At 39.2% G+C, this 26095-nt stretch overlaps 1 protein-coding gene across 4 annotated transcripts in view; it reads left to right on the top strand.

The window, feature by feature from the left end:
* The window catches only part of AOPEP (aminopeptidase O (putative)), a 213891-nt gene that overhangs the window by 56770 nt on the left and 131026 nt on the right, over window positions 1–26095 (top strand). For all 4 annotated transcript variants that reach the window (XR_015696708.1, XM_087715919.1, XM_087715918.1 and 1 more), the window contains exons 6-7: window positions 7738–7927; window positions 24685–24791. Coding sequence is in view for 3 of the 4 variants with exons in the window: in XM_087715919.1 (XP_087572045.1) it covers window positions 7738–7927; window positions 24685–24791 (297 nt within the window). In the remaining variant the exon portion in view is untranslated. The remainder of the gene's footprint in view (window positions 1–7737; window positions 7928–24684; window positions 24792–26095) is intronic.

The following is a 26095-nucleotide window of genomic DNA, read 5'->3' as shown; positions in this document are numbered from 1 at the left end:
CTCCAGTGAGGGGGGGGTATTATATACCTCTATTATGCATATGTAAATATGAATGCACATATAGATATATTTAAAAACAAGGTGCGGTTCTCAGTTCTTTTTATTCTACCCATGAACAGGTTCTGGCCTGTTTTTTGAAGTTTTGCAATTTGGGTTCATGCTGTGTTATAAACTGTGAAAACATAGCACCCTGAGGCTCTCCCAAGTTTCAGAATAGTTGGTCAAATCATAATCATACTTGTTTTGACTTTAACCAAAGAAACAAGTTAATGACACTCATTATATTCTCTTCAGTATTAAAAGGAAGTTTTAATTTGATCCATAAAAGAATGTTGGGAGAGGCCAACATTCCATCTAGAAAACATGGTAGTCAAGTCATATTTGGCTACATAAGCTTCCATGAACCTAAGGAAAATCTCATATTTTTTTCTTCTTCACTCCAGGGCAGCTAGGAGAACAACTCAGCTGTCAATAGTTTCATTGGGCCTGTTCTTGATTGTGATTGCGTATGAACCAGAAACTGTATTTTGCAAAAAGCTCTAGTCAACTCTTAAGCAATACTCATGCCACTAACTCTATCAGTAATGATTATGGGAAACCATGATTCTTTATACATAAAGGAAACAGTATAATCGAATACTATAGATTATTTTTGCTGGCTTTGTTGAGGCAGGAAGTAGGAATATAAATTCAAGTTTCCCTTAGCCCTATTTTCACATTATAGTGACAACCAAGGGGAAGGAGGGGAAAGCAAGTACTTGAAAGATGAAGGGTGAATGGCAACAGCAGTTGAAGATGACAAAAGGCAACAATCATACTGCTTTTCCCTAACTCATCCCATAACTTTAGTATGAGATTGCTCCAGAATTTGTTTTATATCAGACCAGAACGATCAAATATTTCTTAGAACAATCTGAGAAGGACTCAGTAATACTTCCAAGACCTTTTTAATTCACTGTCAGCAAATTTATTCACTTATAATTAACTAAGTCACCAACAACAGAAGGACAAGGTGTCCTGATGAACAACTCTATAGCGTTTAGAAGAGTGGAAAGAAGAATTTTAAAAATAAACAAGTCAGAGAATTCCCAATGCTGTTCAAGGACAAATGTCACTTTGAAAAAAAAACTCATGATAGTGGTGGTAGGGAGATGGAATATTTCAATTAAAATCAAAAATGAAAGTGACTTTTAAAAACTACAGTAGATGGAAGTGGATTGACTAAAGGGGGTTTATTTTTGTTGTTAGGGTACCAAGGCCAGATATGTATGGTTGACACAGGCCTTAGCAATGGTTCAATCAACCTGTTGCTGTGGATATATGAAGGTTACAAAGTCCTGAGGGAGATTTTGAGTCTCTTTGTTTTTTTTTTTAGGGCAGTAAATTAAAGCAAAGAGTTTGGGACAGCTGTATCAGAGGTGATATTCAGCCAGTTCTGACAGGTTCTGGAGAACCGGTAGCAGAAATTTTGAGTAGTTTGGAAAACCGGTAAATATCTCCTCTGGCTTGTCCCGCCCCAAATCTATTTGCTGTCTTTGGAGTCCCAGCTGATCTGCTGGGTCTTCTTTTGTTGCCCTGCACAGAAGAACAGAGCTGGAAAGCAGGTTGGTGGGGTGGGGAGGGAATTGGGATTTTGCAGTATCGTTCCCTGGAGTGGGGTAGAAATGGAGATTTTACAGTATCCTTCCCCTGGAGTGGGGAGGGAATGGAGATTTTACAGTATCCTTCCCCTAGAGTGGGGAGGGAATGGAGATTTTACAGTATCCGTCCTCTGGAGTGGGGTGGAAATGGAGATTTTACAGTATCCTTCCCCTGGAGTGGGGAGGGAATGGAGATTTTACAGTATCCTTCCCCTAGAGTGGGGAGGGAATGGAGATTTTACAGTATCCGTCCTCTGGAGTGGGGTGGAAATGTAGATTTTACAGTATCCCTCCCCTAGAGTGGGGAGGGAATGGGGATTTTGCAGTATCCTTTCCCTGCCACACCCACCATGTCACATCATGCTACGCCCATAGAACCGGTAGTAAAAAAATTTGAATCCCACCACTGAGCTGTATGAGTTAGTAGAGAGGGATCCTTGGGTGGGGGGGGGGGGAGAATGGTTTTGTGGGGCCAGAGTGGGAGACCAGTAGTAGATTTGGGCCCAAATCAGACCATGTGGCTGCATGGACTGCAGGATGAAGCGGATGCCTTAAAATTAAATTTTCTTCTGATGATCAGACTTTTGGGCAGTTCATATATGCTACATCCCTATAATTTTGCTTCTTTTGTCTCAGTATAACAGACAGCGTGTTACTTTTTTTTTTGCTTAAATCCAAGAACTGCGAATCAAGAAACTGAAAATATAAGCATAGCTTAACTTTTCCCCCCTTGCCATACAAGATACACTTAAAAGTGCAAACTCCTTATGTGTGTCTGTTTCTTAGTCCCTAAGTTCCTCTGTTCAGTTTCAGCCAAATGGCCCAAAGGCTGCCAGCAGTATGTCTGGAATGTTATTTACTTGATCCATTCTGGGCCATTTCTTTGTAGTGCTGTGTAGACCACAGTTAGGGGTCATTTACTTAAAAGTATCCAAAGCAGTACCCCAAGTTGTATAGTTAGTCCTCTCAGTGGGGAGTTTTGTACTAAAAGGGAGTGTCATTATGTGTTTTAGCTTCTGTGCTTTTCCCCCCTCGGTACTTTCTTTTTATTCTTCATAATTTGACTTACGGTAGTTTGGGTAGAGTCTAGGGGAGGTGCTGTTTATTCTTGCTGCTTGTTCTCTGTGATTCTATTCCTTTGTTAATGTTTCAGTCTCATGTAGTGTCTTTTGCGATAGTTCTTTTAACAGAATCTGACCTTCTTTTCTGATATTTTTTTTTGAGTGGGAGGTAGATTATGGACTCATGTGTTTTTTGGTTACTGGGTGTGTGTATTTTCAGCAAGTTGAAACCATAGTTTTTCAAACATGGCTGTGCAAGCAAATGCCGAGAGAGAAACTTGTTTAAGGAGAAGTGTGGGTGTTCATACATTTTTGAGGAAAGGGTTGGGTTGGATAATAAGATGTTTTTAGAAGATGGATTATTGCATCTTGGAAATATCTTAAGGACCTATTTTATGGAATATGTTGAAAGGATGGAAAGATGACATCTATACAGATTTGTAGCTTGCACTTGTGTGATCCATATATTACACTGCATTGAACTATGTAGTTCTTTTTCTATGGTTTGTGATAGCAATTTTGAGGAAATGCAGGGCAGTCCTATGGAACTTCACTATATAAAGAAAAGGCAATGTAGTCCTTTCCCTCAACATTTCTAGCTTCAGAGAGGATTAATGTCAAACTAGATTTTTTTAAAGGAGCAGGGATGGCATTGCAATGAAGATTGATGGTCAGATACTGAATTCTGGCAGATGAAATCTCTCCAGAAAAGGTGAGAAGTTGCTCTCGTATCCTCCAGGAAGCTGCTCTTCATGAGTAGATTCTAGAAAATGTGATTTTTGTGATCAGCTCAATGAGTTGAGCAGTTGGGAGTTAAAGGACTCCAACCAAGTGAGTGGATTGGGTGAACATTGAGTGAACATCAATTTTGCATAGTTACTAGGAGTGCAGATGGATTTGAAATAAGACTCTGAAATTAGTTATAAAAATGCTTTCCAGTGGAAGATGTTGCTTTTTTGAATTATTTTTTACAAAGGAATAGTATGTTGGAATGTGCACCTGCAGGAACAGTAAGGGAGATTTTTGGTAACACAGAGTTTTCCCAGAGATAAAAGTTGTGACCCAGGATTGCGGGATCCCTGTTTTAACAGAGGGCGAGAAGTTACTAAAATTGTCTATATTTGTTACATATTTGTTTTACATATATCTTTTTTTTACTTTACTATATTCTTATTTTTTCTCTTTTCTATTCCTTTTCCAATGTTTTTTCCTTTAATGCACTTTCTATTTTTTCTTTATATTCTTTTATATCAAATTCTTTGATATCATTTTTAATTTGTATTAGTTCTTATATTTTTAATTGCAGTGTTTAATAAAAATATTATTTACAAATTGTTTTTATATACCTGCATGATGACATTTTCTAAGAAATGTAATGCTGTCCTATAGGAGTTCCTTTGTTTTAAAAGTCATAAAATCTAAGACGTAGATGTCTTAGATGTACTTAGTTATAGTAGGAAGCTGCCTATTATGGCATGTGACTGATCCGCTGTATGAGACTTGCACAGACTAGAAGCTGAGAAGAATTTTGGGTGGAAATTAATTGAGAGAAGCTTAGTATGAAATGTGGGTGGACAATCATGACTTACATTTCCTGCTGGGATTGTTTTACACTCAAATCTAGGCTTCCTGAAACAAATTAAACACATTTGGTTTCAGATTTCTCTTTCACCTGTTTTCCACATATAAAACTATTTCCAGAGAATTTTGCTTTCCCATTTTCTGGAAAACTTGTCAAAAATTCATTTTTAGCGGGATTTGTAAATATCCTTACTCTCTAAAGCTTAACAAAAATGTGCTTCTTTGTAGCTTACTGTCCTTTTTAGCAGATATAACCGAGTGAGTCCAAAGGTATTTCATAAGAAGAGTACTCCTCTCCTCTGGTCACAATAGAATACCCTAGGCTTGAAATTTTGTGCCTGGACAAGCTAGAACTACGCTGACTAAAGTCTGACCTAAGCGTAGTACACAAAATTGTCTGCTACAACATCCTACTGGTCAATGACTACTTCAGCTTCAACCACAATAATACACGGGCAAACAATAGATACAAACTCAAGGTAAACCGCTCCAAACTCGATCACAGAAAATGTGACTTCAGCAACTGAGTGGTCAGTGCCTGGAATGCACTACCCGACTCTGTTGTTACATCCTCAAACCCCGATAACTTTAACCTTAAACTGTTTAGCGGGGACTTCACCCCTTTCCTAAGAGATCTGTAAGGGGGCATGCATAAGCGCACCAGTGTACCTACCATCCCTGTCCTATTGTCCCCATTTATTTGTACCCATTTCCTGTGTCCATGTTTATACTTATACTGTACATGTTTAATGAACTAAATAAATATAAATAAATAAATAAAGATGCAATAAGTTACGGGAGCTAGAATTGATTAGAATGAATTTACATAAACAAACTAAGTATTAGTTATGCTTTGAACCATTTTGCTATATACCAGGAATTGTCTGGAACCCTGAAACCTCCTTAGAGAAGAGCCTATCAGTCTTAAGCCTACCCTTTGCTGAAAGGGTATGAACTAAATAAGGGCAAGCCTCACCTTAAGAAATAATTTGGCTCAACTTTCCCAACTGGCTACATTCCAGATGTTGAAATTCAACAACTGAATACACCCCCCCCCTCCACACACACCCTACTGTTATGCTGCAGGCTTGGTTGATTTCTTTGATTAAAGAATTAGCACTTCACTAAACCTAGCATTGTACAGAAAGTTTTGTGCTCTGGTTGCACGGACAAGCATTATTTCTAGAGGTGCCATAAAACCTATCAGGACTGCAAGTGATTACAATGTCAGATTAGTAAAGTAATCAGATAGACTAGAATCTGACATTATTAAGGCATGTGGTATGCTGTCATTTTGGAAGCTATGGGAGAAGGAACTACAAATTGACAAATTGAAAAAGTTGGAAGGAAGCAGAAGCAGTGCTGAGGAATGGGCAAGCTTTTCGGTCTGAGGGAGTCCTGCTGGGAGATAACCAGAGTTGGTGTAAACCTTACCGTAAGTAGAGATAGAAACTTTAAGCAATCAGCATAATCTGACCAGAATAAATCCCATCAGGTAGTACTAGAAGCTAGAAGTAATTTAAGACTGAAAGCAATTGCTATTTGTATCTGGCTGGGCGGTAAAGGCTAGGAAAATTGGATCTATGATATTGATTTAGCTGAGGAAGAATTTCCAGGAAACCAGAACTATGTTTAAGCATGGATTTATACGAACTAGATGAATAAAATTTAAATATGAAGTATATGAGTTCAATTACTTACATGAGGAAAATGAAACTGTTGCTTATCATATGGAATGTTGAGGATGCTAAATTCAGTTCTTAAATTGAAATTTATTTCTTAAACAATGTGGCAGAGAATGTTATGGTCCTCGTTCTGTGTGACGGGTCATTATAGCATGAGTTTTAAAACACTGTTTCAACAGTATTTGGAAATACTAGATAAGGATACTGTTTTAAAAATACTCTACATATTTTTGGGCAAGATTTGTCTTTGCCGCAATTCTGTCATTTTGTGATTCTATAACTTTTATAGTTTTATAGTTTTATAACATACATGCATTAAATATATGTGTAGTACAGATATGTATTTGATGCAGTACTACATCAAGGAAAGGAAAGTAAGTATATTTATCATTAAATTTATATGCTGCTTAAGCCCAATCTTCATTCTGACTTTAATTCAATAAGTTTATTTTGTATTAGATGTGAGAAAATGGCAAATAAATGATTTTAAAGAAAATTTTGTGTTCATCCAGACCTTGGGGGGATTTATGGAACTGATGTTTTGTTTTGTTTTTCATTTTAACTTGATTATTATGTTCTTCCAACCTGTTGTGTGTGTGTCTGTGTGTGTGTGTGTGTGTGTGTGTTGCAAGGGAAAACTGAAATGTTCTTTCCTGTGAAGTTTTTGTTCATTTTATTGACTACCCATAGTATTCTGTTGTAATGAGTTTGGCCTTCTTACATTTAATTTAAGTTCTATTTTTACTATGTTCCTCCACTTTCATTACTAGATCTTGCAGATTATTTGCATTTTAAACTATTCAAGAGTGTCATCATCATAGTGTAGGTTATTGATGTTTTAAAACTCACCCTCTTGCACTTAATTCTCTTTATGTAAATATTCTACATAGTTTGAATAAATAAGTGGAATGCATACGGCTTAATCTCTTTTACTGACCTGGTGCCAATCTGTTTGACAATTTTCCATCCAGACTATGGCTTCCTATCCTTAGGATAATTCCCATATCCACCTCTAGTACTAGTAAATGTCATAGAGATTTGTGTTATAAACTTTCCACCAAAGTTTCCACACTAGCAGCTATTCTTATAGTTTTCTTCAGATATGGATACCTGATATCTTTTCCCAAAAACATATCAAAGACTGTCCAATCCAAAGCAACCTTTGCATTGTTTACAGATATAATTTTATGGAATTAATACCAAGGATAAAATACAGGTAGCTTATTGCTGGAATGACAATTTCTTCTTCTTTGACAATACAAGCAGTCATCTTAAAAGCATATTTCTGTAAAGAATAATATGGACTATAAAGTATGGTCTACTGAAGGCTTAGTTTATTCTTATTTGTTGTTCTGGTGTTTAGTTTTCAGCATTTTTTACTAGGTCCACTTTTCTGTTTTTTCCCCTTTCCATAGTTGTTTTGATCTTTAGTTAAGAATATCTGTGGACTACATTTACACCTAGCCTTTGTTTAAGTATAAATGCTTCCATTGAAAGAAATCGGCCTTGTAATTTGAAAAATACAAAACTTTGGTTTGGGTTAGTTATTACAGGTAATAGACATTTGGTGAAGCAAACACTTGGCAGAATATTTTCTTGGACTCTCAGGCAGAAAACAATAAAGTGCAACCTAATTCCTTAAAAAGTCTGAGCTAGCTGTCATGGCATAGCATGCTTATAGTAATAACAGGCTGACAAAACTGATAAAGTGTACGTATTGCTGTAAACACAGCTCTGTAATGTACTTTCTCCTTCATTCATATTTTGCAGCCCACATATCATCTTCCTGTCACAGAGCACATTATCTGGAGAAAGCAACCTCTGCGGAACACGACTGTGCCATGAAATTGCTCATGCCTGGTTTGGTTTGGCCATAGGGGCACGTGACTGGACAGAAGAATGGCTTAGTGAAGGATTTGCTACTCACTTAGAAGATGCAATTTGGTCAGCAGCACAAAAGGTACAGTTAGAATAATCCGTAATAAAAAAACAAGGGCAACCATTAGTTTATGCGGAGAGTGAGCAACTATGCTCCCTTTATAACTTGTTATAACCATGTGAGCTCAGGAATTCTGTGAGTCAAATTGTAAAAGGGCCATAGTTGTTACTATTGGTTTACACAATAATAATAATATACTCTAGAGTCCTAAAGTATTTATTTTATTGGATTAGGCTACAAAAAATACCTTACATTAATTGCAGCTCATACATCTAGACAGGTGTTCCCAATCTTTGCAAGATGTGAGTTTGAGTTTATTGGTTTTGTATGCCGCCCACTCCCGAAGGACTCCGGGCGGCTTACAATAAAAGGGGAAGGGGAATAAATAAGAAAGTACAAAATTTAAAATACAACAACATTCACAATTAAAGTGGGGCTGAATACTTCAACGGCCCCAGGCCTGCTGGAACAGCCAGAACTTAGTAGCTTTACGGAAGGCCGGGAGGGTAGTAAGGGTCCGGATCTCAACAGAGAGGTCGTTCCAGAGGGCTGGAGCTGCAACAGAGAAGGCCCTCCCCCGCGGGGTCGCCAGCCAGCATTGGCTGGCAGATGGAATCTGGAGGAGGCCAAGTCTGTGCGATCGAATCGATCTTTGGGAGGTAATTGGCAGGGTAATTGTGGGACTTCAACTCCCACAATTTTCCAGCAAGCATTTAAAGTTGCCCAAGTTATAAATACAAACTTTGTGACTAGAATTGCACATAGCATTCTTTTGCCAAAATGGGCTAAGAAGACTCGTTAGAAGTTGATTAGGAATGTCTTCATAAACTTTACAGTGAAGCACAGCATCATCCTGTGATTCAATTCTCTTCTCTTTACAAGAATAAACCTTTCAGAATAGGGCATTTTTGCAGTATTTACCCAACAACGCTACTGAATGTAAGATAGTAAACCACAATAGCATGAAGTCTTCTAAAATGTATTCTTTGTATGTTGATTTAAAATAAAATTTAATTTGACCCAATCGAGCTCTGACATATATCATACACTACTTTCTGTTTTTAATTTTTTATTGAGAATTCCGGCTTTGAGAACTAAGATTGTATGATTTTGTCCCAGGGCTGTCAGCATCTCGCTTGAAAATTCCAAGTTTTGTAGTTAGTCTTTTGCTTGTCTTTTTAAGTATTTGACTATCAGGGTAAGATGCATTGAACCTTGAGGTTAAAAATGAGCATTGTAACCAATATCTGAACACACACATAAAATTTTTATAAGCTCTTTCTCTCAAAATAGAGCAAAGATGACCAACAATAACTTCCTCTCTAGGTTCTCATAGTTAATGTCTGGATTTAACTGAGCTTCATATTTCTTTTATTTATTTGTTTCCAGTTTTTATTATTTTTACAAATAATTATTTTATTAGTTTTACAAACAACTCAAGGATGTGAACATACACTTTCTTCCTTCTATTTTACCCACAACTATAACCCTGTGAAGTAGGGTGGGCTAACCAAGAGTGACTGGTCCATTCATGGTTCAAGCATCCTGTTCTCAAAACATTTCAAAGTCGCTAGATGTCTGGAAAAAAAAAGATTGCTGCTTAGCCCCTCTGAGCATTCAAAGCAACCTGGGTTATATGAGTATCTTCTCTCTGAGTAATGTCGCATGACAGCCATGTTTCTAAAATGAGGAACTTGCTCTATTTGATGTCCTCCGAGGATCCTACATAATTTTTTGAAGACCCTGGCAAAATGAATTACCTTTATCTTTTTATACTTTACTCACAAAATATTCATTTATCCAAAGATAAATCCATGGGGATAATCTTTTCCAGCAGTATTGAAATTATTATTTTTTTCCTGGGAAAATGGGCACAGTTGCACAAAAAAATAAAAATTCTCTGACACATTAAATTGAAACTTTCATTATAGTCTAAGAAAACTTTATATGTATGTATGTATGTATATGTGTGTGTGTGTGTGTGTGTGTATGTCTGTCTGTGTGTGTGTATGTATATATACACACATATATTCATATATTCGTAGATTTTCACGAGTGAGGGTATGCTGGTCTTGTTGTGTTTGGGTCTTTTCCTGTGTAAGTTTGAGATTGTCTTGGCAACGTTTCAGCGAGGTCTCACTCGCCATCTCACCCTAACCCCAACAACATGAATAAACGTGACGATACCTCCCACCTACCAGACATCTGGAAACCAGCTCTAGTCAACAAACGAGCCCCACCCAGGCCGTTACAACACAAAACAACAACAGAACACAGCCAGCACTAATCAGCACCAATCTACCAATCATGATACAACCACACAACCAATCATTCCACTTACTGAAACAAGGCCATCACTCCACATTCCCTCCCCACAAGATTTATAGAAAGACGGCAGCTCCGACCACACTTTAAGCCGAAAACACCAACCTGAATATCCCTCTCCCCCCCTCTCTCTGTCTCTCTGTCTCTGTCTCTGTCTCTGTCTCTCTCTCTCTCTCTCCATACATACATACATCCTAAAGATTTCCTTCTTCTTTGTCTCCTTTTCCTTCTTCTTCTTCTCCTCCTCCTCCCCCCCCACTTTCTCCATTTTCTATAAGCCCATCTCTAAATTTCATCCCTCCATATTAATCAGCAAAAGCCCCGTAAGAGTTGTCAGGTATAACAATTTAAACTGTTTGTATCTCAATTTGTATGTAAACAATTTCCCCCTTTGAGTCCATAAAAGGCTACATTAATGGCTGTGAGTACAAGAAATCTTATGACTCCCAGATGATTGCAAAACATCAGTTTCTGCTATGTACTCAGAAACACATAAAAAAGATGTACAAAATACATAAAGTTACTCAAAAACTCTTCTTGATTGGGAGAAAATTTTTGGCTTCTTTTTCAGCCATAATGTCTCTCGCAATTTGCAGAATGTCACTTTGCCATTCCTCACCAGAAGTGACTCCTTCTCCTCCCCTCCCCTGCCCCCTCCCCTCCTGTCTCTCCAAAATTCTCTTCTTGCTCCCATTTTAATTTGAGGATTCTACGTAGTATCTTAACTTTTTCTAATGTTGCACTTTTCTGGACAGAAAACTCTGACTTTGTTCCTAGGATCTGTTGGAGCCACTTTCCCTGCTTATGATTCACATGCCCAAGTGTGCCTATATGACTACGTACCTTGGCTTGTACTTTCCACATCTTTTCTCATTCTTTCTTCAGGTACTTCCAAGGTATTTCTCCAACCTCTCTACTCTTCCTGGTGTTGTCATTTGACATCACTATCATCACCACTCCTATCTTCTGGTCCTTGTCTATTATCACAATGTCAAGAGAGATGTGCAATATTAGTATCCTTTATCATCATGTGTTGACCTCACCATTTAAACTATGATTTGTAGCATAATCAACCGGAATGTTCACTCCCATTTCTCTTTGTATTAGTGGGTCAATAGATTAAAAAGAAAATGATGTATGAAGCCTGTACCCAAAATTATAGTTCATTACACTCAAACCAAAATCATTGGGCATCTTTGACCAGGGTTAATTATTGTACAATAAACATTGACTCCTAATTGCAATGTTTCATGAAACTTCTTTTCCTGTTCGATTTTCCGCTTGATGAAGAAGCAAATGTTCACCTGGAATGTTCAGATCACTTATTGCTCACCAACATTCTAGTTAACTCGAACAAAATAAATGACTTAAGCCATTCCTGTCATCATGTAAGATTCCTGATTCTAACTGTTGGGAAGAGGTGGGGAATGGTATCTATTTGGAAATATCCTAGTTGATAGCTGTCCTAAATTCCATGTAATTATATGTTTGTAACTATTTTAAGGTCAGGTTTGTTTAATTTCCATCAGTGGGAAATGTTTTATTTGATTCTTTAATGGGACCAAAAATGTGAGATTTTCAAGAGCACTGTATTTATTCTTTCTTTTATATCTAACGTTGATAATTTAGTTCTTACGAACTAATTTAATCATATACATATATCTTTGTGGATGGAGAATAAATAAGGCATGAAAATTCTTTACCGCAAGTGGAAAATCATTTGTTCACTTATAAGCTGACTAATTGGCCTACGACTAATTGTTAGATAATACAATAAATATTCTTGTGGGTTGTGGGACAAAAAATTAAAGCTTTTGAATGAATCATCCACATCTTCTGGTTTTCAAGGCTACAATGAATAATAAAAACAATTATACTGAAATGCTGTGCTAGGTCTTGAATACATAATTAACTTTTTTTTAGTCCTCAAAGAAAAGCTATCCCCCTTTAGAAATATTTTTACCAGGCTATTAATTTTAACATTTACATTGCAGCTCTTAATTATTGGTTGTATAAGAATTAAAACTCCCCAAAATATTTTGGATTTTTCCAAATATTGTGATAAAACTATACAGTCATGACATTGCAAGGAACCATCAAGTGCAATCCTCTATCCAATGGAGAAAACTATATTAAAGCATCTGCTTGCATCCAGCTAAGGAATTGCCTGCCTGAGTAATTAGTTTCACTGTCAAATTGCTCTTACTGTTAGGATCCTTCATAATCTTCTTTCCTTAAACACATTACTCTGTGTGCTGCACTCTGCAAGGATAGAGAACAAATCTTTTTCTGTATGATCTTTTTCTGTATGAAAGACAGCTGTCATATCCTTCTGGGTCTTAATATTCTCTGATTGCTCTATTGCTCTTTGTAGGATTTAGTTTTTAATGCCCTGATCCTCATTGCTGTCCTCTGAACTGTTCCAGTTGTCCGAATCCTTCTCTAGTATTAAATCCAATCTTTGAGCTGGGTTGTGATCAGAGGTGGGTTTCACATTCTTATACCACTAGTTCGCTGCGCACTGAAACTGTGAGTTTGTGTGCATGCATATGCTTGCTTCATGAACATGCGCACCTTCCGTACCTTTGCTTTGCTCATGCACGCAGCTTGAACCCATGCATGCGGCTTGAAACGTGGCTAAGTAGGACGGCGTAGAGTGGGGGCAGGTGGACGGGCCCACGTGCAGGTTGCCAGTACCGGTTCGCCTAAACCGGTCCAAACCGGCTGAATACCACCACTGGGTGTGATCATTGTGAAATGATTAATCCCTGTGATTCAGAAATGATATTTTTATTGATGCAGTCTAAATTTTGTGCGCTGTTCTTGCAAGAATGTTATACGGTTGGCTATATTCAATCTGCAATTGACAGGAAAGTTGGAGTTGCCAGAAATTGAATCCTAAGACACAATCTTTTGGCTTGTCAAATACTAAGAGGAAAGCACTGTTGCCAAATCCTATTATTTTAGGAGCCTACAATTTTTATTTTTTGTTACCTAGAGTTTCAGGAAACATAAGAAAGGCGGAATATTATTACCAAGGAAGTCAGACATTTTTGTCCTTTTCCCTTCCCTTCATGACTTTTGGATTTGGGGGTTAGTTCTGAATTTCAACAAAGCAGTTACATTTTGATAAGCTTAACTTAATCTCATTTATTTCTACATTTTCTATTTTTTAAAAAGTTGAATAACACAGAAGGATAATTTGAGATTTGCAACCAATTGGCTGAGGACTGCAAGAGAGGCTGTGGATTGTTCTTTCTATTCCATTTCTAGGAAGTTGTAGAGTTGGCTACATTTGACCGCCTTTACACATCAGTTCTATTAATTCACTTGTACAGTAATTCATTTCTACATAATCATCTGGGATTAACAATTGGGATTAAATATCATTGTGGATTCCTCATCATTTGTAATTTCATAAATAGTGGAGTAATTTCCCACTGTTCTTCTGATCCATTTTTGCAAGTACCATATTTTTCGGAGTATAAGATGCACCTTTTTCCCCTCAAAAAAGAGGCTGAAAATCTGGGTGCATCTTATACACTGAATACAGCATTTTTTGCCTCCTGAAACCCATCCCCTTCACCAAAATGGCAGTGCGTAGCCTTTAGGAGGCTTTCAGAGAGCTCCTGGAGCCTGGGGAGGGCAGAAATGAGCGAAAAGCGGGTCATTTTTTGCTCAATTTTGCCCCCTCCCCAATTCCCAGAGCATTCTATAAGCCTTCTAAAGGCTATGCATGCCCTTTTTTTGACAAAAAACAGGCCCATTTCATGAAATACGGGCCATCTTTTGCTCATTTTGTGGGGGGCACCCCCTAGGAGCACTCTACAAGCCTCCTAAAGGTTATTCATGCCCTTTAAAAAAATGGGCCCATTTTTGTGAAAAACGGACTGTTTTGGGGAGGTCTGCAGAATGCAAAACCTTTTTTTTTAAATGTGTCTCTTCAAAATCTTGGTGCGTCTTATACGCCGAAAAATACAGTAATCAGACTTCTAAACATTCAGCAAGGATGTTACTCCTACCTACTTCTACCTTATGTTCATGAGGATGCTTGTACATCCCAATTATGCTATGAGCTATACTTCTTAGAAGGGTCACCAGTGAAAGACAATCATGATAAATGAGGAATCAGGCTAAACACTGTTAATTAGAGAAGGGAATATCATTGTATCATTCTACCAAGAAGGCAAAGCAGACATTTACAACCAAGGCAATATCAAAGTGATAACTGACATCTGAGAATCAGTGAACTGAAATGCACTAGGAAGAGGCACCTTATATCACAGGAGTGTCAGATATTTTACAGTGGATGAGAAGTTAAGAGACTAAATGAAATAGACATTACTGTTAACAAAAGAGTGTCTATATTGGTGGTTGGATATAAGCCCATAACCAACACACTGCTCTCCATTTGAATCCAAGGCAAGCCAATCAGTATCAGGGTGATCCAAGTCTATATTGATGGAATCAGGATCAGACTCTTATTATTTCTGGATTTCTGAGGTAACATTTGTCTGGAGTGGGCATGCCAGAGTCTTCTGACTTTGTGGAAACAATAACAGTCAGGATGAATGCACCACTCATCTTAGTCTTGCCATTGGTTAACTACGTTAAGTGTGATTAAAGCTATCTCAGTGCTATATTTTGGTCTGAAACCCAATTGAAAAAGGGCCAGATAATTCATTCCTGGAGCTGCAAGTTAACAACCTTCTCTAGAGAGCTAGGTTTTCACATAATGTATTTAAAAAAATCATAAATTTAAGGCATTTATGCCTCGAGTGAAAACTTTAGATTGATTTCTTCTACTGTATGATCCTTTTGTTTGGTGCTTTGCTATCTATCCATGATATTCTCAAGGGTCTTCTCCAGCACCAGTGTTCAAAAGTATCAATATTTCTTTGATCCTTTCTCAAACTCCAACTTTCCCTTCCATAGACTGCCACAGGAAAAACCATTCTCTGCATGATTCAAATCTTTGTAGATATAGATACATCCTGATACCTGAATATTTTCCCCAAAGCTTTCATTGCTATCCAGCCAACTGCTAGTCTGCAGCCTATTTCTTGATTGTGCCTTTACTATTCATAGGTAAAGGTTCCCCTCGCACATATGTGCTAGTCATTCCTGACTCTAGGGGGCTCATCTGTGTTTCAAAGCTGAAGAGCCAGTGCTGTCTGAAGACATCTTTGTGGTCATGTGTCCGGCATAATAGAGATTTGAACCACTGAACTGCCGATCTTTCTCATCGACAAGCTCAGCATTTTAGCCACTAAGCCACCTTGTCCCATCTTACTATTTATAGATGATCCTAAAAGATAAAAACTGTCCACCTTCAGCATCTTCATTGCCAGGTTCCTGTACATGTTGTCATTAGTATTGTGTTTTGTTATATTTTAAAGCTTAGTCTCATCTTTTCATTGACTTTCATTGTTAGAGCTTGCAGATTATTTGCACTTTCAGCTACCAGAGTAGTGTGTCAGTATAGCACAGGTTATTGATGTTTGTTTCAATAGGTTCAAAATCTTCTTCCAATCCACAAGTTTCCTTCATTAAGGGAATATGCAGAATATATATTGAAGGAAACTCGTGGATTGGTAAAAGATTTTGAACCTATTGAAACAAACATCAATAACCTGTGCTATACTGACACACTACTCTGGTAGCTGAAAGTGAAAATAATCTGCAAGCTCTAACAATGAAAGTATGCAGCTTTGTTTCACTCCTTTGCCAATCTTTGATCTTATTAATTAAGCAAATATCATCTTGTGGCATCTGGAAGACATGCCAGGTCTGGCATGGAATTCCTGCCCTCTGGAATTATCTTCATCCAGAGAGTCTACCAAACTCCCAACCCGTATAGTGTTCATGAAAGATTTGAAGATTTGGTTATTTACCCAGCCTTGGACATAGGATGATTCTAGAGTTCCTTTTTTTGCCTTTTGCTTTTGTGTTGATCTTACCTTGATTCATTGTCTCTACTAATTTATTATATATTTTATGTGTATATCACAGGTGGGTTTCTGCCAGTTTTCCCTGGATTGGGCAAACCTGTAGTGGCGGCAGCAGGAGGCTCTGCCCACCCATCTGGACGCTTCTGCGCATGCGCAAAAGTGTCATGCAAGCGTGCAAACATGCAAGTGAACCAGTAGTAAAATAAATTGAAAAACACCACAGGTGTATATGTTTCTCTGTGTGTGCCTCTGTGTATATTTTCTATGTTTTTCCTAATTGTAAGCTGCCCAAAGCGATTTGGGAGTTGGATAACCAAACAATCAATAAACTTAGAGTCACTTCTGTTTAGCCATGTTCTATTCATGCTTTACTTTTCTGATTAGTGTAGAGGTTTTGCCTTAAGTATTAGAAGAAGTAAAATAGTATTGATCACTGGAAACACAAATAATTCAGCTAAAGCTTAAACATTTTGGACACATAGTACAAATACAAGAATAATTGGGGGGGGGGAATCACGATGTTTGGAAAATGTCAGAGGCAATTGAAATCAAGGCTCAGCTAGCAAAAATTCATCTGACAGATAATGTCTGACATGTCTCAAAAATTTAGGAGCACCTAGATTAGGAAAGTTAGGACAAACATACAAATAATTTTTTTTCATGTCCTACTTATAAGCTTCCCAAAGATGTTTAGATGAAACAAAATATCTAATGGAGACAAGTGACATCCTCAGAGCCAATTACTGAATAAAAGGCAAAAGCATGCAGAATTCCTAACTACCAAGCCTTTCCGTTGCTCCTATAGAGCATTACATAAGATTAGATTGAGTTTGAGAGAGAGAGAAATGGGTTGCCCAAATTCCCAAACATCAGGATTCTTATGTTCGTTTTATGTGTCTAAAATCCACCATCACATTTCCTAACTTCAATATTTTTTTATATAAAGTTTTTTATTTTTTCATTTTCATAACATATAACCACATGTATACTATTACATAGCCAATATTGTATTATATTATTAAATGTTTACATCAATTTGTCTTACCATCAACTCCCAAAAACAATTAAACAATTATTGGCTCTTCTGCTCTTCATACACCCTTTTTGTACCATCCATCATTTTCTTCTCCTTCTCTCCTCCTCCCTACCTCCTTTCTTCCCTCTGTTGTCCTTCTTTACTTCCCCTTCCTCCATCCTCTCTCCTTCTCCTCTCTCCCCTTTCCACTCCTTCTTTCGCTCCTCCTCTTCCCCACCCCCGCCCTCTCTCCTATCTCTCTTTTCTTCCCTTACCTCTCCTCTACTTCACATTCTTCATCTCATTTACTTGGTGTATTTCAGCTCCTGAGCAAGCTCCATTTTATGTTAATGGTATTTATAATACTTTTCAATATACATATTTAATTTTAACATATATCTTCCTCCTCCTTTTTTTAAAAGAGAAAAAATGTATACATATATAGTAACTGTGTTTTTTACCCGCCCTCCCTCTTTAGCCTATTTTTGGCTGAGATGTAGACCTGGTTTCAATTCCTAGCTATTCTCATCATTATATTTATATAATTATGCATTCTTACATCCCCAAATTTGTGCTTCTGTCTTTAAATATCAGTAATTTCCCATTTTAAGTATATTTCATGTTCCCTCTCCATTTTTCCATATCTTGGCTTAGGTTACCCTTAACTGACTTTAAATAATCTTACTATTCAGTGTTCATTACAGTTCACTTAATATACTATCTAGAATAACAAGCGGTACACATCTCACTTTGTTCATCATCTTAGAAGTTCTATATATGTCCATGTTTTGTATATTTTAACCTATGCTTAATTATCCTTCCATTGTCATATTCAATCAATTAGCAACTCAGTTTAATTATCATGTATAAAAGTGCATCACAAATCTCTGCTTTACCATCTCCCCATAACAGTTTCATATTTGTCCATATTCCATATATTTTAACCTTTATTTAATTATCTTTCCATTGTCATATTCAAACCGTTAGCAACTCAATTTTATTGTCATGTTTAGGAGTAAACCTCTTTACCTTAGCTTTATATTTTCCTATATAACAATTTCTAGTTGTCTGATTTTTTCCTAGTACCGTAAGTCTTTTGTTCCACTTCTCTATTCCTGTCTTCTCCATTTTCTTTATTTCACACATCCACCCTCTTCAATTTTCCCCAAGCCACTGTCAAACCCAAATAAATCTTTTATATTTTCCTTTGTTGGGGCGTAACTCCCTTCTTCAGTTTTCGCTATGCCACTGTCACCCTCCATAAGTCTTTTGTCTGCTTTTTATTTCCTTTTGTTGGGACACATCCCCCCTTTACCCAATGTCGAACCCAATGAAGTTTTTTGTCTGCTTTTTATTTCCCACCATTTCTATCCCTTCATTCTTCCTCCCCCCTTCTTCCTTCACTTCTTCCTTCAGTTCCTGCTTCTCTGAGTTCAGAATTCTATTTAGACTTGATTTTAATGATTTATGCATATTTTTTATAATTTCATGTAGTTCGTCAAATTCCATCTTTCCATAATATCCAGTTTCAAAGTTACAGTTAATTATACAGTCAATTATCTTATTTCAAAGTTCTGGCCCACCTTAAATTTAGCTAATTCAGCTAATGTGAAGCGGAAGAGAAGCAGGACCCATCTTGATCTTTGCAAAGAAAATTTTTTCGTATTTTCCCAGTTCTTGATTTTATTATTATTTTCCCCCCTTGCTACCTTCCACTTCTCGTTGGTTATAGTTGCTCAGAATATATTAATTGGAACAAACTTGTATACAGCTCAACTCGGGTATGTTTCTCTTTGCTTCCTTCTTTCCCAAGTTCTGATTTATGACAGTTGGTTAATTAAATCTTCCTGCACAGGAAAGATTAGGTTATCAGTTATCAGTGAGAAAATAGTGCTTTTTTCTTGATTTTTCCCCTTGTTACATTCCACCTCTCATTAAGTGGAGTTGCTTAAGATATATTAGTTAGAAGAAATTCGGATGAAGCAAATCTCTTTGATATGTTTGGTTTCTATTTCAAATCCAAAACCAAATTTAGACTTTGTATTTAAGTGGGTTTGTTACTTCTCTACTTTCTCCTTTTCTGTCCAAATTATTTCAAGCAAATGGCTTTTTGGGGGCTTGTGATTCAACCTTCCCTTTTCCCCTTTCTTTCTTTATTTTATCCAAAATCCAAAATCTGGATTTTGTTTATTAATATTATTCATACTTTCAGGATTTTTTGCCTTTTCCAAGTTTTGATTTATGACTGTGGGTTAATTAGATCTTCTTACCAGTTATCATCTTGTCCCTGTACGCTCCTGCTCAATTGCTTTGGCTGGAAGCTAGCTTCTTATGCAGCCATGTTGCCATGCTGCCGCCCCTATTCCAATTTTTGCCCTCCCCAAAGAGCAAATCTTTGACCTGCGAGGGACCTGTTGCCTCCCTCTGGGTCTGATGAAACACTGCCATTCTTCGCCCCCCTCCTGGGGGGGGGTTGATCCAAAAAGGATCTCGGAATTGGTTTGTCAGACAGGGTTCATGTGAGGATCTTCAGAGCTCACCCCCTCCTCATATCTGTTCAGCTGGAGAACTTCTAGTCAACCTTCCTGACTTCAATATTGTTTAATTAATTTGGCTTCAAACATTCAAGACTTAATATCTATGGTAACACAAATTTATCTAGAACAAATAAATTTACTACTTTCACAAATTTCAGATTAATGTATTTCACTTGAGTGACTTTTATCATGTCATTCAAATTAACCCTGCCTTCGCTCGGTGAACACTCTGACGGAGCGCAGGAGTTCATGGCTTCCATGACAGCCATGGGCCTGACCCAGGTAATTCGAGGCCCTACCCACTTAGCGGGGCACACACTTGACCTCGTATTCCTCTCGGAGCAGTGGAGTTATGATCTTGGTCTGAGGGGAAATGAGATCATTCCCCTGTCGTGGTCAGACCACTACCTACTGAGGCTAGACTTCCGGAGGCCAAACCCCCACCGTGGGGAGGAGGAACCGACCAGGTGGTTCTGCCCCAGGCGACTGATGGACCCTGTTAGGTTCCAGACGGAGCTTGGGGTCATTCCAGATGCTCTCGCCCACAGTTCGGCGGAGACTATTGCTGCGGCCTGGCACTCGGCGGCATCAGAGTCTCTGGACCGAATTGCGCCACTACGGCCCCTCCGGGTCAGCGGCTCGCGGAGGCCCCCTTGGTTCACCGAGGAGCTCCGCGAGATAAAGCACCGGAGGAGACGCCTAGAGCACCTGTGGAGGTCCGATAGGTCCGTATCGAACCGAGCACTGTTGACAGCTTGCACCAAGGAGTATATTTGGGCTTTGAAAACCGCCAAAAGATCACACATTGCCTCCTTGGTAGCGTCCGCCGAGTCCCGCCCAGCCGCCCTGTTCAGGATAACCCGCTCCCTCCTAAATAGGAGGGAGACGGGGAACCCCCTGCAGGGTAAGGCTGAGGAGTATGGTCAGTTCTTGGCGGACAAAGTTGCTCGGTTTCGATCGGAACTGGACTCCACTCCCGCAGATCCAGCCGAGACACAAGGGAATAACTTGGTAGACCATCTCTGGATTGAGTTTCAGGATGTTGACTCCGGGGATGTGGACAAGGCTATGCGAGCTGTGAGTTCCTCCACCTGCATACTGGACCCGTGTCCCTCTTGGCTGACTGCCAACAGCAGAGAGGTGACACGAGGCTGGATCCAGGCGGTTGTTACCGCCTCTCTTCGGGAGGGACACCTCCCCACCGTGCTTAAGGCGGCGGTGGTGAGGCCCCTCCTGAAGAAACCGTCCTTGGATCCAGCAGTTCTTAATAACTATCGTCCAGTCCCCAACCTCCCCTTTGTGGGGAAGGTTGTTGAGAAGGTGGTGGCCTTACAGCTTCAGCGTACCTTGGAGGAAGCTAACTATCTTGACCCCTTCCAGTCTGGCTTCAGGCCCGGTTACAGCACTGAAACCGCTTTGGTCGCATTGACCGATGATCTCTGGAGAGCCAGAGATGGAGGCTATGCGTCCATCCTGGTTCTCCTTGACCTCTCAGTGGCTTTCGATACCATCGACCATGGTATCCTTCTGCGACGACTGCGGGAGGTGGGGGTGGGCGGAACTGTTTTACAGTGGTTCTCCTCCTACCTCTCGGACAGGTCGCAGTCGGTGTTGGTGGGGAGGGAGAGATTGTCCCCGAGGCCCCTAACCTGTGGGGTGCCGCAGGGCTCGGTTCTGTCCCCCCTGCTATTTAACATATACATGAAACTGCTGGGCGAGATCATTCGGAGGCACGGGATTAAGTACCACCAATATGCGGACGATACGCAGTTGTATCTGTCCGCCCCGTGCCAACTCAATGAAGCGGTGGACGTGATGAACCGGGGCCTTGAGGCTGTTAAAGACTGGATGAGAGCTAACAAACTGGTGCTCAACCCGGAAAAGACCGAGTGGCTGTTGTGTTTTCCTCCCAAAAATTTGGCTAACGTTCCATCAATCAGGCTGGGGGGGCAAAATTTATACCCCTCAGACAGGGTCCGCAACTTGGGAGTCCTCCTGGATCCACAGCTGAGTTTTGACCACCATTTGTCGGCTGTGACCAGGGGGGCATTTGCCCAGGTTCGCCTGGTGCGCCAGTTGCGGCCCTACCTGAACCGGGAGGCTCTCACAACAGTCACTCGAGCCCTTGTGATCTCTAGGCTGGAATACTGCAATGTGCTCTACATGGGGCTGCCCTTGAAGAGCATCCGGCGACTTCAGCTAGTTCAGAACGCGGCCGCGCGAGTGATCATGGGCGCACCACGGTTCGCCCATATAACACCGATCCTCCGTGAGCTGCGCTGGCTACCTGTTGATCGTCGGGTGCACTTCAAGGTCTTACTTACCACCTATAAAGCGCTCCATGGTAGTGGATCTGGCTATCTGAGAGACCGCCTCCTGCCAATTACCTCCCTGCGTCCCATCAGATCGCACAGAGTAGGCCTCCTCCGAATTCCATCCGCCAGTCAGTGCCGACTGGCGACTACGCGGAGGAGAGCCTTCTCAGTTGCAGCTCCGACACTATGGAACAACCTCCCCGTGGAGATCCGTACCCTCACCACAGTCCAGGCCTTCCGCACAGCCCTCAAGATCTGGCTATCCCGTCAGGCCTGGGGATAGGATTATTCTCACCCCGCCCGAATGTTGAGTGAATGTTGTGTTTTTATGGTTAATTTCTTTTATTCACGTTTCTTTTTCTTTTAAGTCTTGTCTTGCACTCCCTTCCCCCCATTGTTGTAAGCCGCCCTGAGTCCCCTCAGGGAAAAGGGCGGCATATAAATGTTCAATTAAATCTAAATCTAAATCTAAACCCCATCAAATTAACTTTCAAAGCTGTCTCTCATCTTGCTAAATTAATTTATTTTTTAGTTATTATATTCTCTTTCTGATTTTTTTTCAACTATCTCCAATTTGATTTTGAAGACTGAGTTTTTCTAGTCTTTTATGGAGTTGTTCTCAGCATTTTCTCCTATTTATTTATTTATTTGTTATGATTTTTTTTATGCCGCCCATCTCCCCTGTAAGATGACTCTGGGTGGCCTACAAAATAAAGTTCTGAAAAGAAGATATGAAAGATCCAATCTGGGTCAGTCATCAGGACCAGAGGTTTTGTCTTCCGAATTTTCAGACTCATGCTGGAGCTCATCTTCAGGGAACTTCTCCCTAATAGAGTATATGCTGTTCTGTGTGTGGTATTTATTTGGTGCCTGTTGTATGTGACTTTTTAGATGCTGATTGAGGTGTGTTGATGGCTGGCTTTTAAGTCAGCAGTCATTTGCTTGTGTTGCTCAGCTCCTGTCTTCTAAGTACTTGATAAGCTGGTGGTAAATCAGCACTCCTGTTGACAGATGAGGGGCTTGGTTTCCCAGACTTTAATCATTTCCTTAGCTGTTTTTGTGCCTGCTCATGCAACAATCTGCATGGTGGTTAATGTGATCATGTGGTCATGTGATCTAAATTCAGAGGCTTGGCAGCTGACTCATATTGATGATGGTTGCAGTGTCTTGGATCACCTGATCACCTTTTGCGACCATTTGACAAGCAAAGTCAATGGGGAAGCCAGATTTACTTAATAACTGTGTTACTAACTTAACAACTGCAGTGATTCATTCAACAATTGTGACAAGAAATGTCGTAAAATGGGGCAACCATCACTTAACAAATGTCTCACTGAACAACATAAATTTTGGATTCAATTGTGATCATAAGTCAAAGAATATCTGTACATCCATCTGATAGAATCACTACATATCTTTCTTTTTTTGGAGAGCCTGTAATTAATTGACCAATAACATGAAATTAGCTTACTAAAATTTCCTTGATCAGATGGTAGTCCTGCTAAAATCTCTACTTATATTCTGTACAAGTGCTGACTTCCATTTTCTTTTGAAGTCTATCTTGAAGTTTAAAAAAATGATCAGTATCACTTTGCTAAGCCATTCGCGACAGGATGTAAATCTGAAACTCGGGTGGCCTTCATGCTTTCAGAACTGAAAAAGTAGCCATTATTTCTTCGGTCTAGTATACCATGAATAATTATACCATGAATAATAATTTGATGCCTGTAACACCTAGTAGTGATTAATAACTCTCAGTCTGAAATCTCCATCTTGAGATTGACTCTGCAAATTGAATCTGCAAACTGTCATGACTGGAACACCTGCCTCAATTGCTGAAATTTTGGTGTGCTTCTCCATTCATTTTTTTTTTCTTTTGGGGGCCATTTTGCCTGCAAAATCAGAGAACTCTAAACTTAAGAGGTGGGGGTCCTTTGAGGCAGTGTTAGCAACTGTCTCAACAGATGCCTGCAGAAGGTAAGTGGTTTGCCCTTACCTTCTTCCTAGGGATGAGATAGAGTCAAAGGCCTAAGGTCATCCAGCTGGTTTCATATTTAAGGCAGAACTAGAATTCCTGGTCTCCCGGTTTTAGCCTGTTGCCTCAGCCACTACATCATGTTTATTCACACACATACAAATATATGTGTATGTATGTATGTATGTATATATGTATGTACATATATATACAGAAGATACACATTCATATAATACAGGGGTGTCAAACTCAATTTCATTAAGGGACGCATCATGGCTGTTTTTGAACTCAAGAGGCCGAATTTATCTAAAAAGAGAAATCTTCCAGGCAGCCTGAAGACATAAAGGACCCAGGGAGCAATATTACTTATGCTTAGATAAACTGTTATTAGAACTAAATATCTCCCATATTAATATTTGGAACAGTTATTTTCATTTCTGCAAAGTCTCTGTTATTACTCTGTCTTACTGTGATGTATGGTGCATACATACATAATGCATTTGTGTATACCTGTGTATGCCCAGATACAGATGCAGATTTATACCTAAATTATATTAACAGTACAACATAACCTTTGTTACGCTTTCCATTCAGAAATTATTGGGGGGCGGAATCAGGAGAAAATTTAACACTGAACAGTTTGTTTGTTGTCCCAAGCAGCTGTCAGTCACTGAAGCAAAAGAGCAACAGGAGCTGAAAACTTTGTTGCGCTGGCACCGTCTTATGGATGAAGTGCAGAATTCAGAAGGGGATCTGCAGGTTTTAAGGTACAGTTCAGACTGCTTGCTTTGACTGTGTCTTCCCCTTCCAGGTGTTTTTCCTCTGAAAACTAAGCATGTCCAAATGATCAGATTAAGTCATTGCATTCCCCCACCCCACCCAAAGAGGATATTGGAAAATTTGAATGAGCCAAAGTGATGGAAGGATATTGAAGACAAATTAAACAAAACAAATCTGGAATTCAGTCCTGTGCAACTCAGCAGGATTTATTTCTGACTATATAAGTTTGGGCTGAAATTTGCTACTGGAATCATAAAAGGAAACTTAACCGTCTTAAATGTTGATTCCAGAAAAGAATAAAAGATTTCCCTTCTCACATAATTTATTTATTTTTTTGAACGACAAATTCCGTTGGACAGAGTTTTCTGCAAAACCATCACAGACAATACCAACTGAGACTATTAACATGTGGAAGACTTATTTAAAGAATGCGTGTGTTTCTGTGTGCATCACTGTCTGTGTGTAATTCACTGATTGGTTCTAAAATATACTGGCTCTATTATGTACTGTTGAATGCAGATCTGAAGCTGGATTTGGCACTACAGTTTACCTGTGCTTATGCTCCAAGTCTTTAAAGTATAAACCCCATTCTATGAAATTGTTCAGAGAAATAGTTAATTCATGGTTGGCTTTGCTTGTGTTTTATTATTCCATGGAACGACTCCAGCCTTCCAATAGCATGCATAGTTATGCATGGAATTCAGATTGGAGTATACTGCTATTCATGTATTTATGTGTAATGCTTCACAGAAGGTTGCAGCCCAAATCTCTAGTCTAGACAATTGTGTATAGGAAGTCTCTGTGCAGAGCAGGACTTTATTCTGAAACAGTATATCCACTGAAATTCATTCCACATTGGTTTTCGACCTACCCCTGTTTGAAAATTAAACTTTTCATACAAGGACTGTATGCAGAGAATTCATTATCAACTTCTCCCTATGTTGACACTTAAGTGATAGGTCTCTTCTGCCCTTCAGATTCAAAGGTGAAAATCTGTTTTTTCTAGCATTGGGCTACAGTTAGAAAGGGCAGTATGACCATTATGGCCATTTTTCACATGAGCGTCCCCAAGGTGTTTTTTCAAGAGGCAACTGGACTTTTTTTGTTTTTCTTTGAAGATATTCTGCTTCTCATCCAAAGAGTTTATTCAGCTCTGAAGAAGCTTCTTGGATGAGAAGCAAAATGTCTTCAAAGAAAAAAAACAACAGAAAGTCCAGTTGCCTTTGAAAAAGCACCTTTGGGACAACCAAGACGTGGATGACTGAGAATCTTCATAGACATTTTTCACATG

Source organism: Thamnophis sirtalis, unplaced genomic scaffold (assembly GCF_051295495.1).
Source record: "Thamnophis sirtalis isolate CommonGarterSnake01/CBP01778 unplaced genomic scaffold, rThaSir2_p1.2 scaffold_5, whole genome shotgun sequence".
Lineage (NCBI taxonomy): Eukaryota > Metazoa > Chordata > Lepidosauria > Squamata > Natricidae > Thamnophis > Thamnophis sirtalis.
Note: the sequence above shows the minus strand (reverse complement) of the source record. Positions and strands in the feature narration are given on the sequence as shown.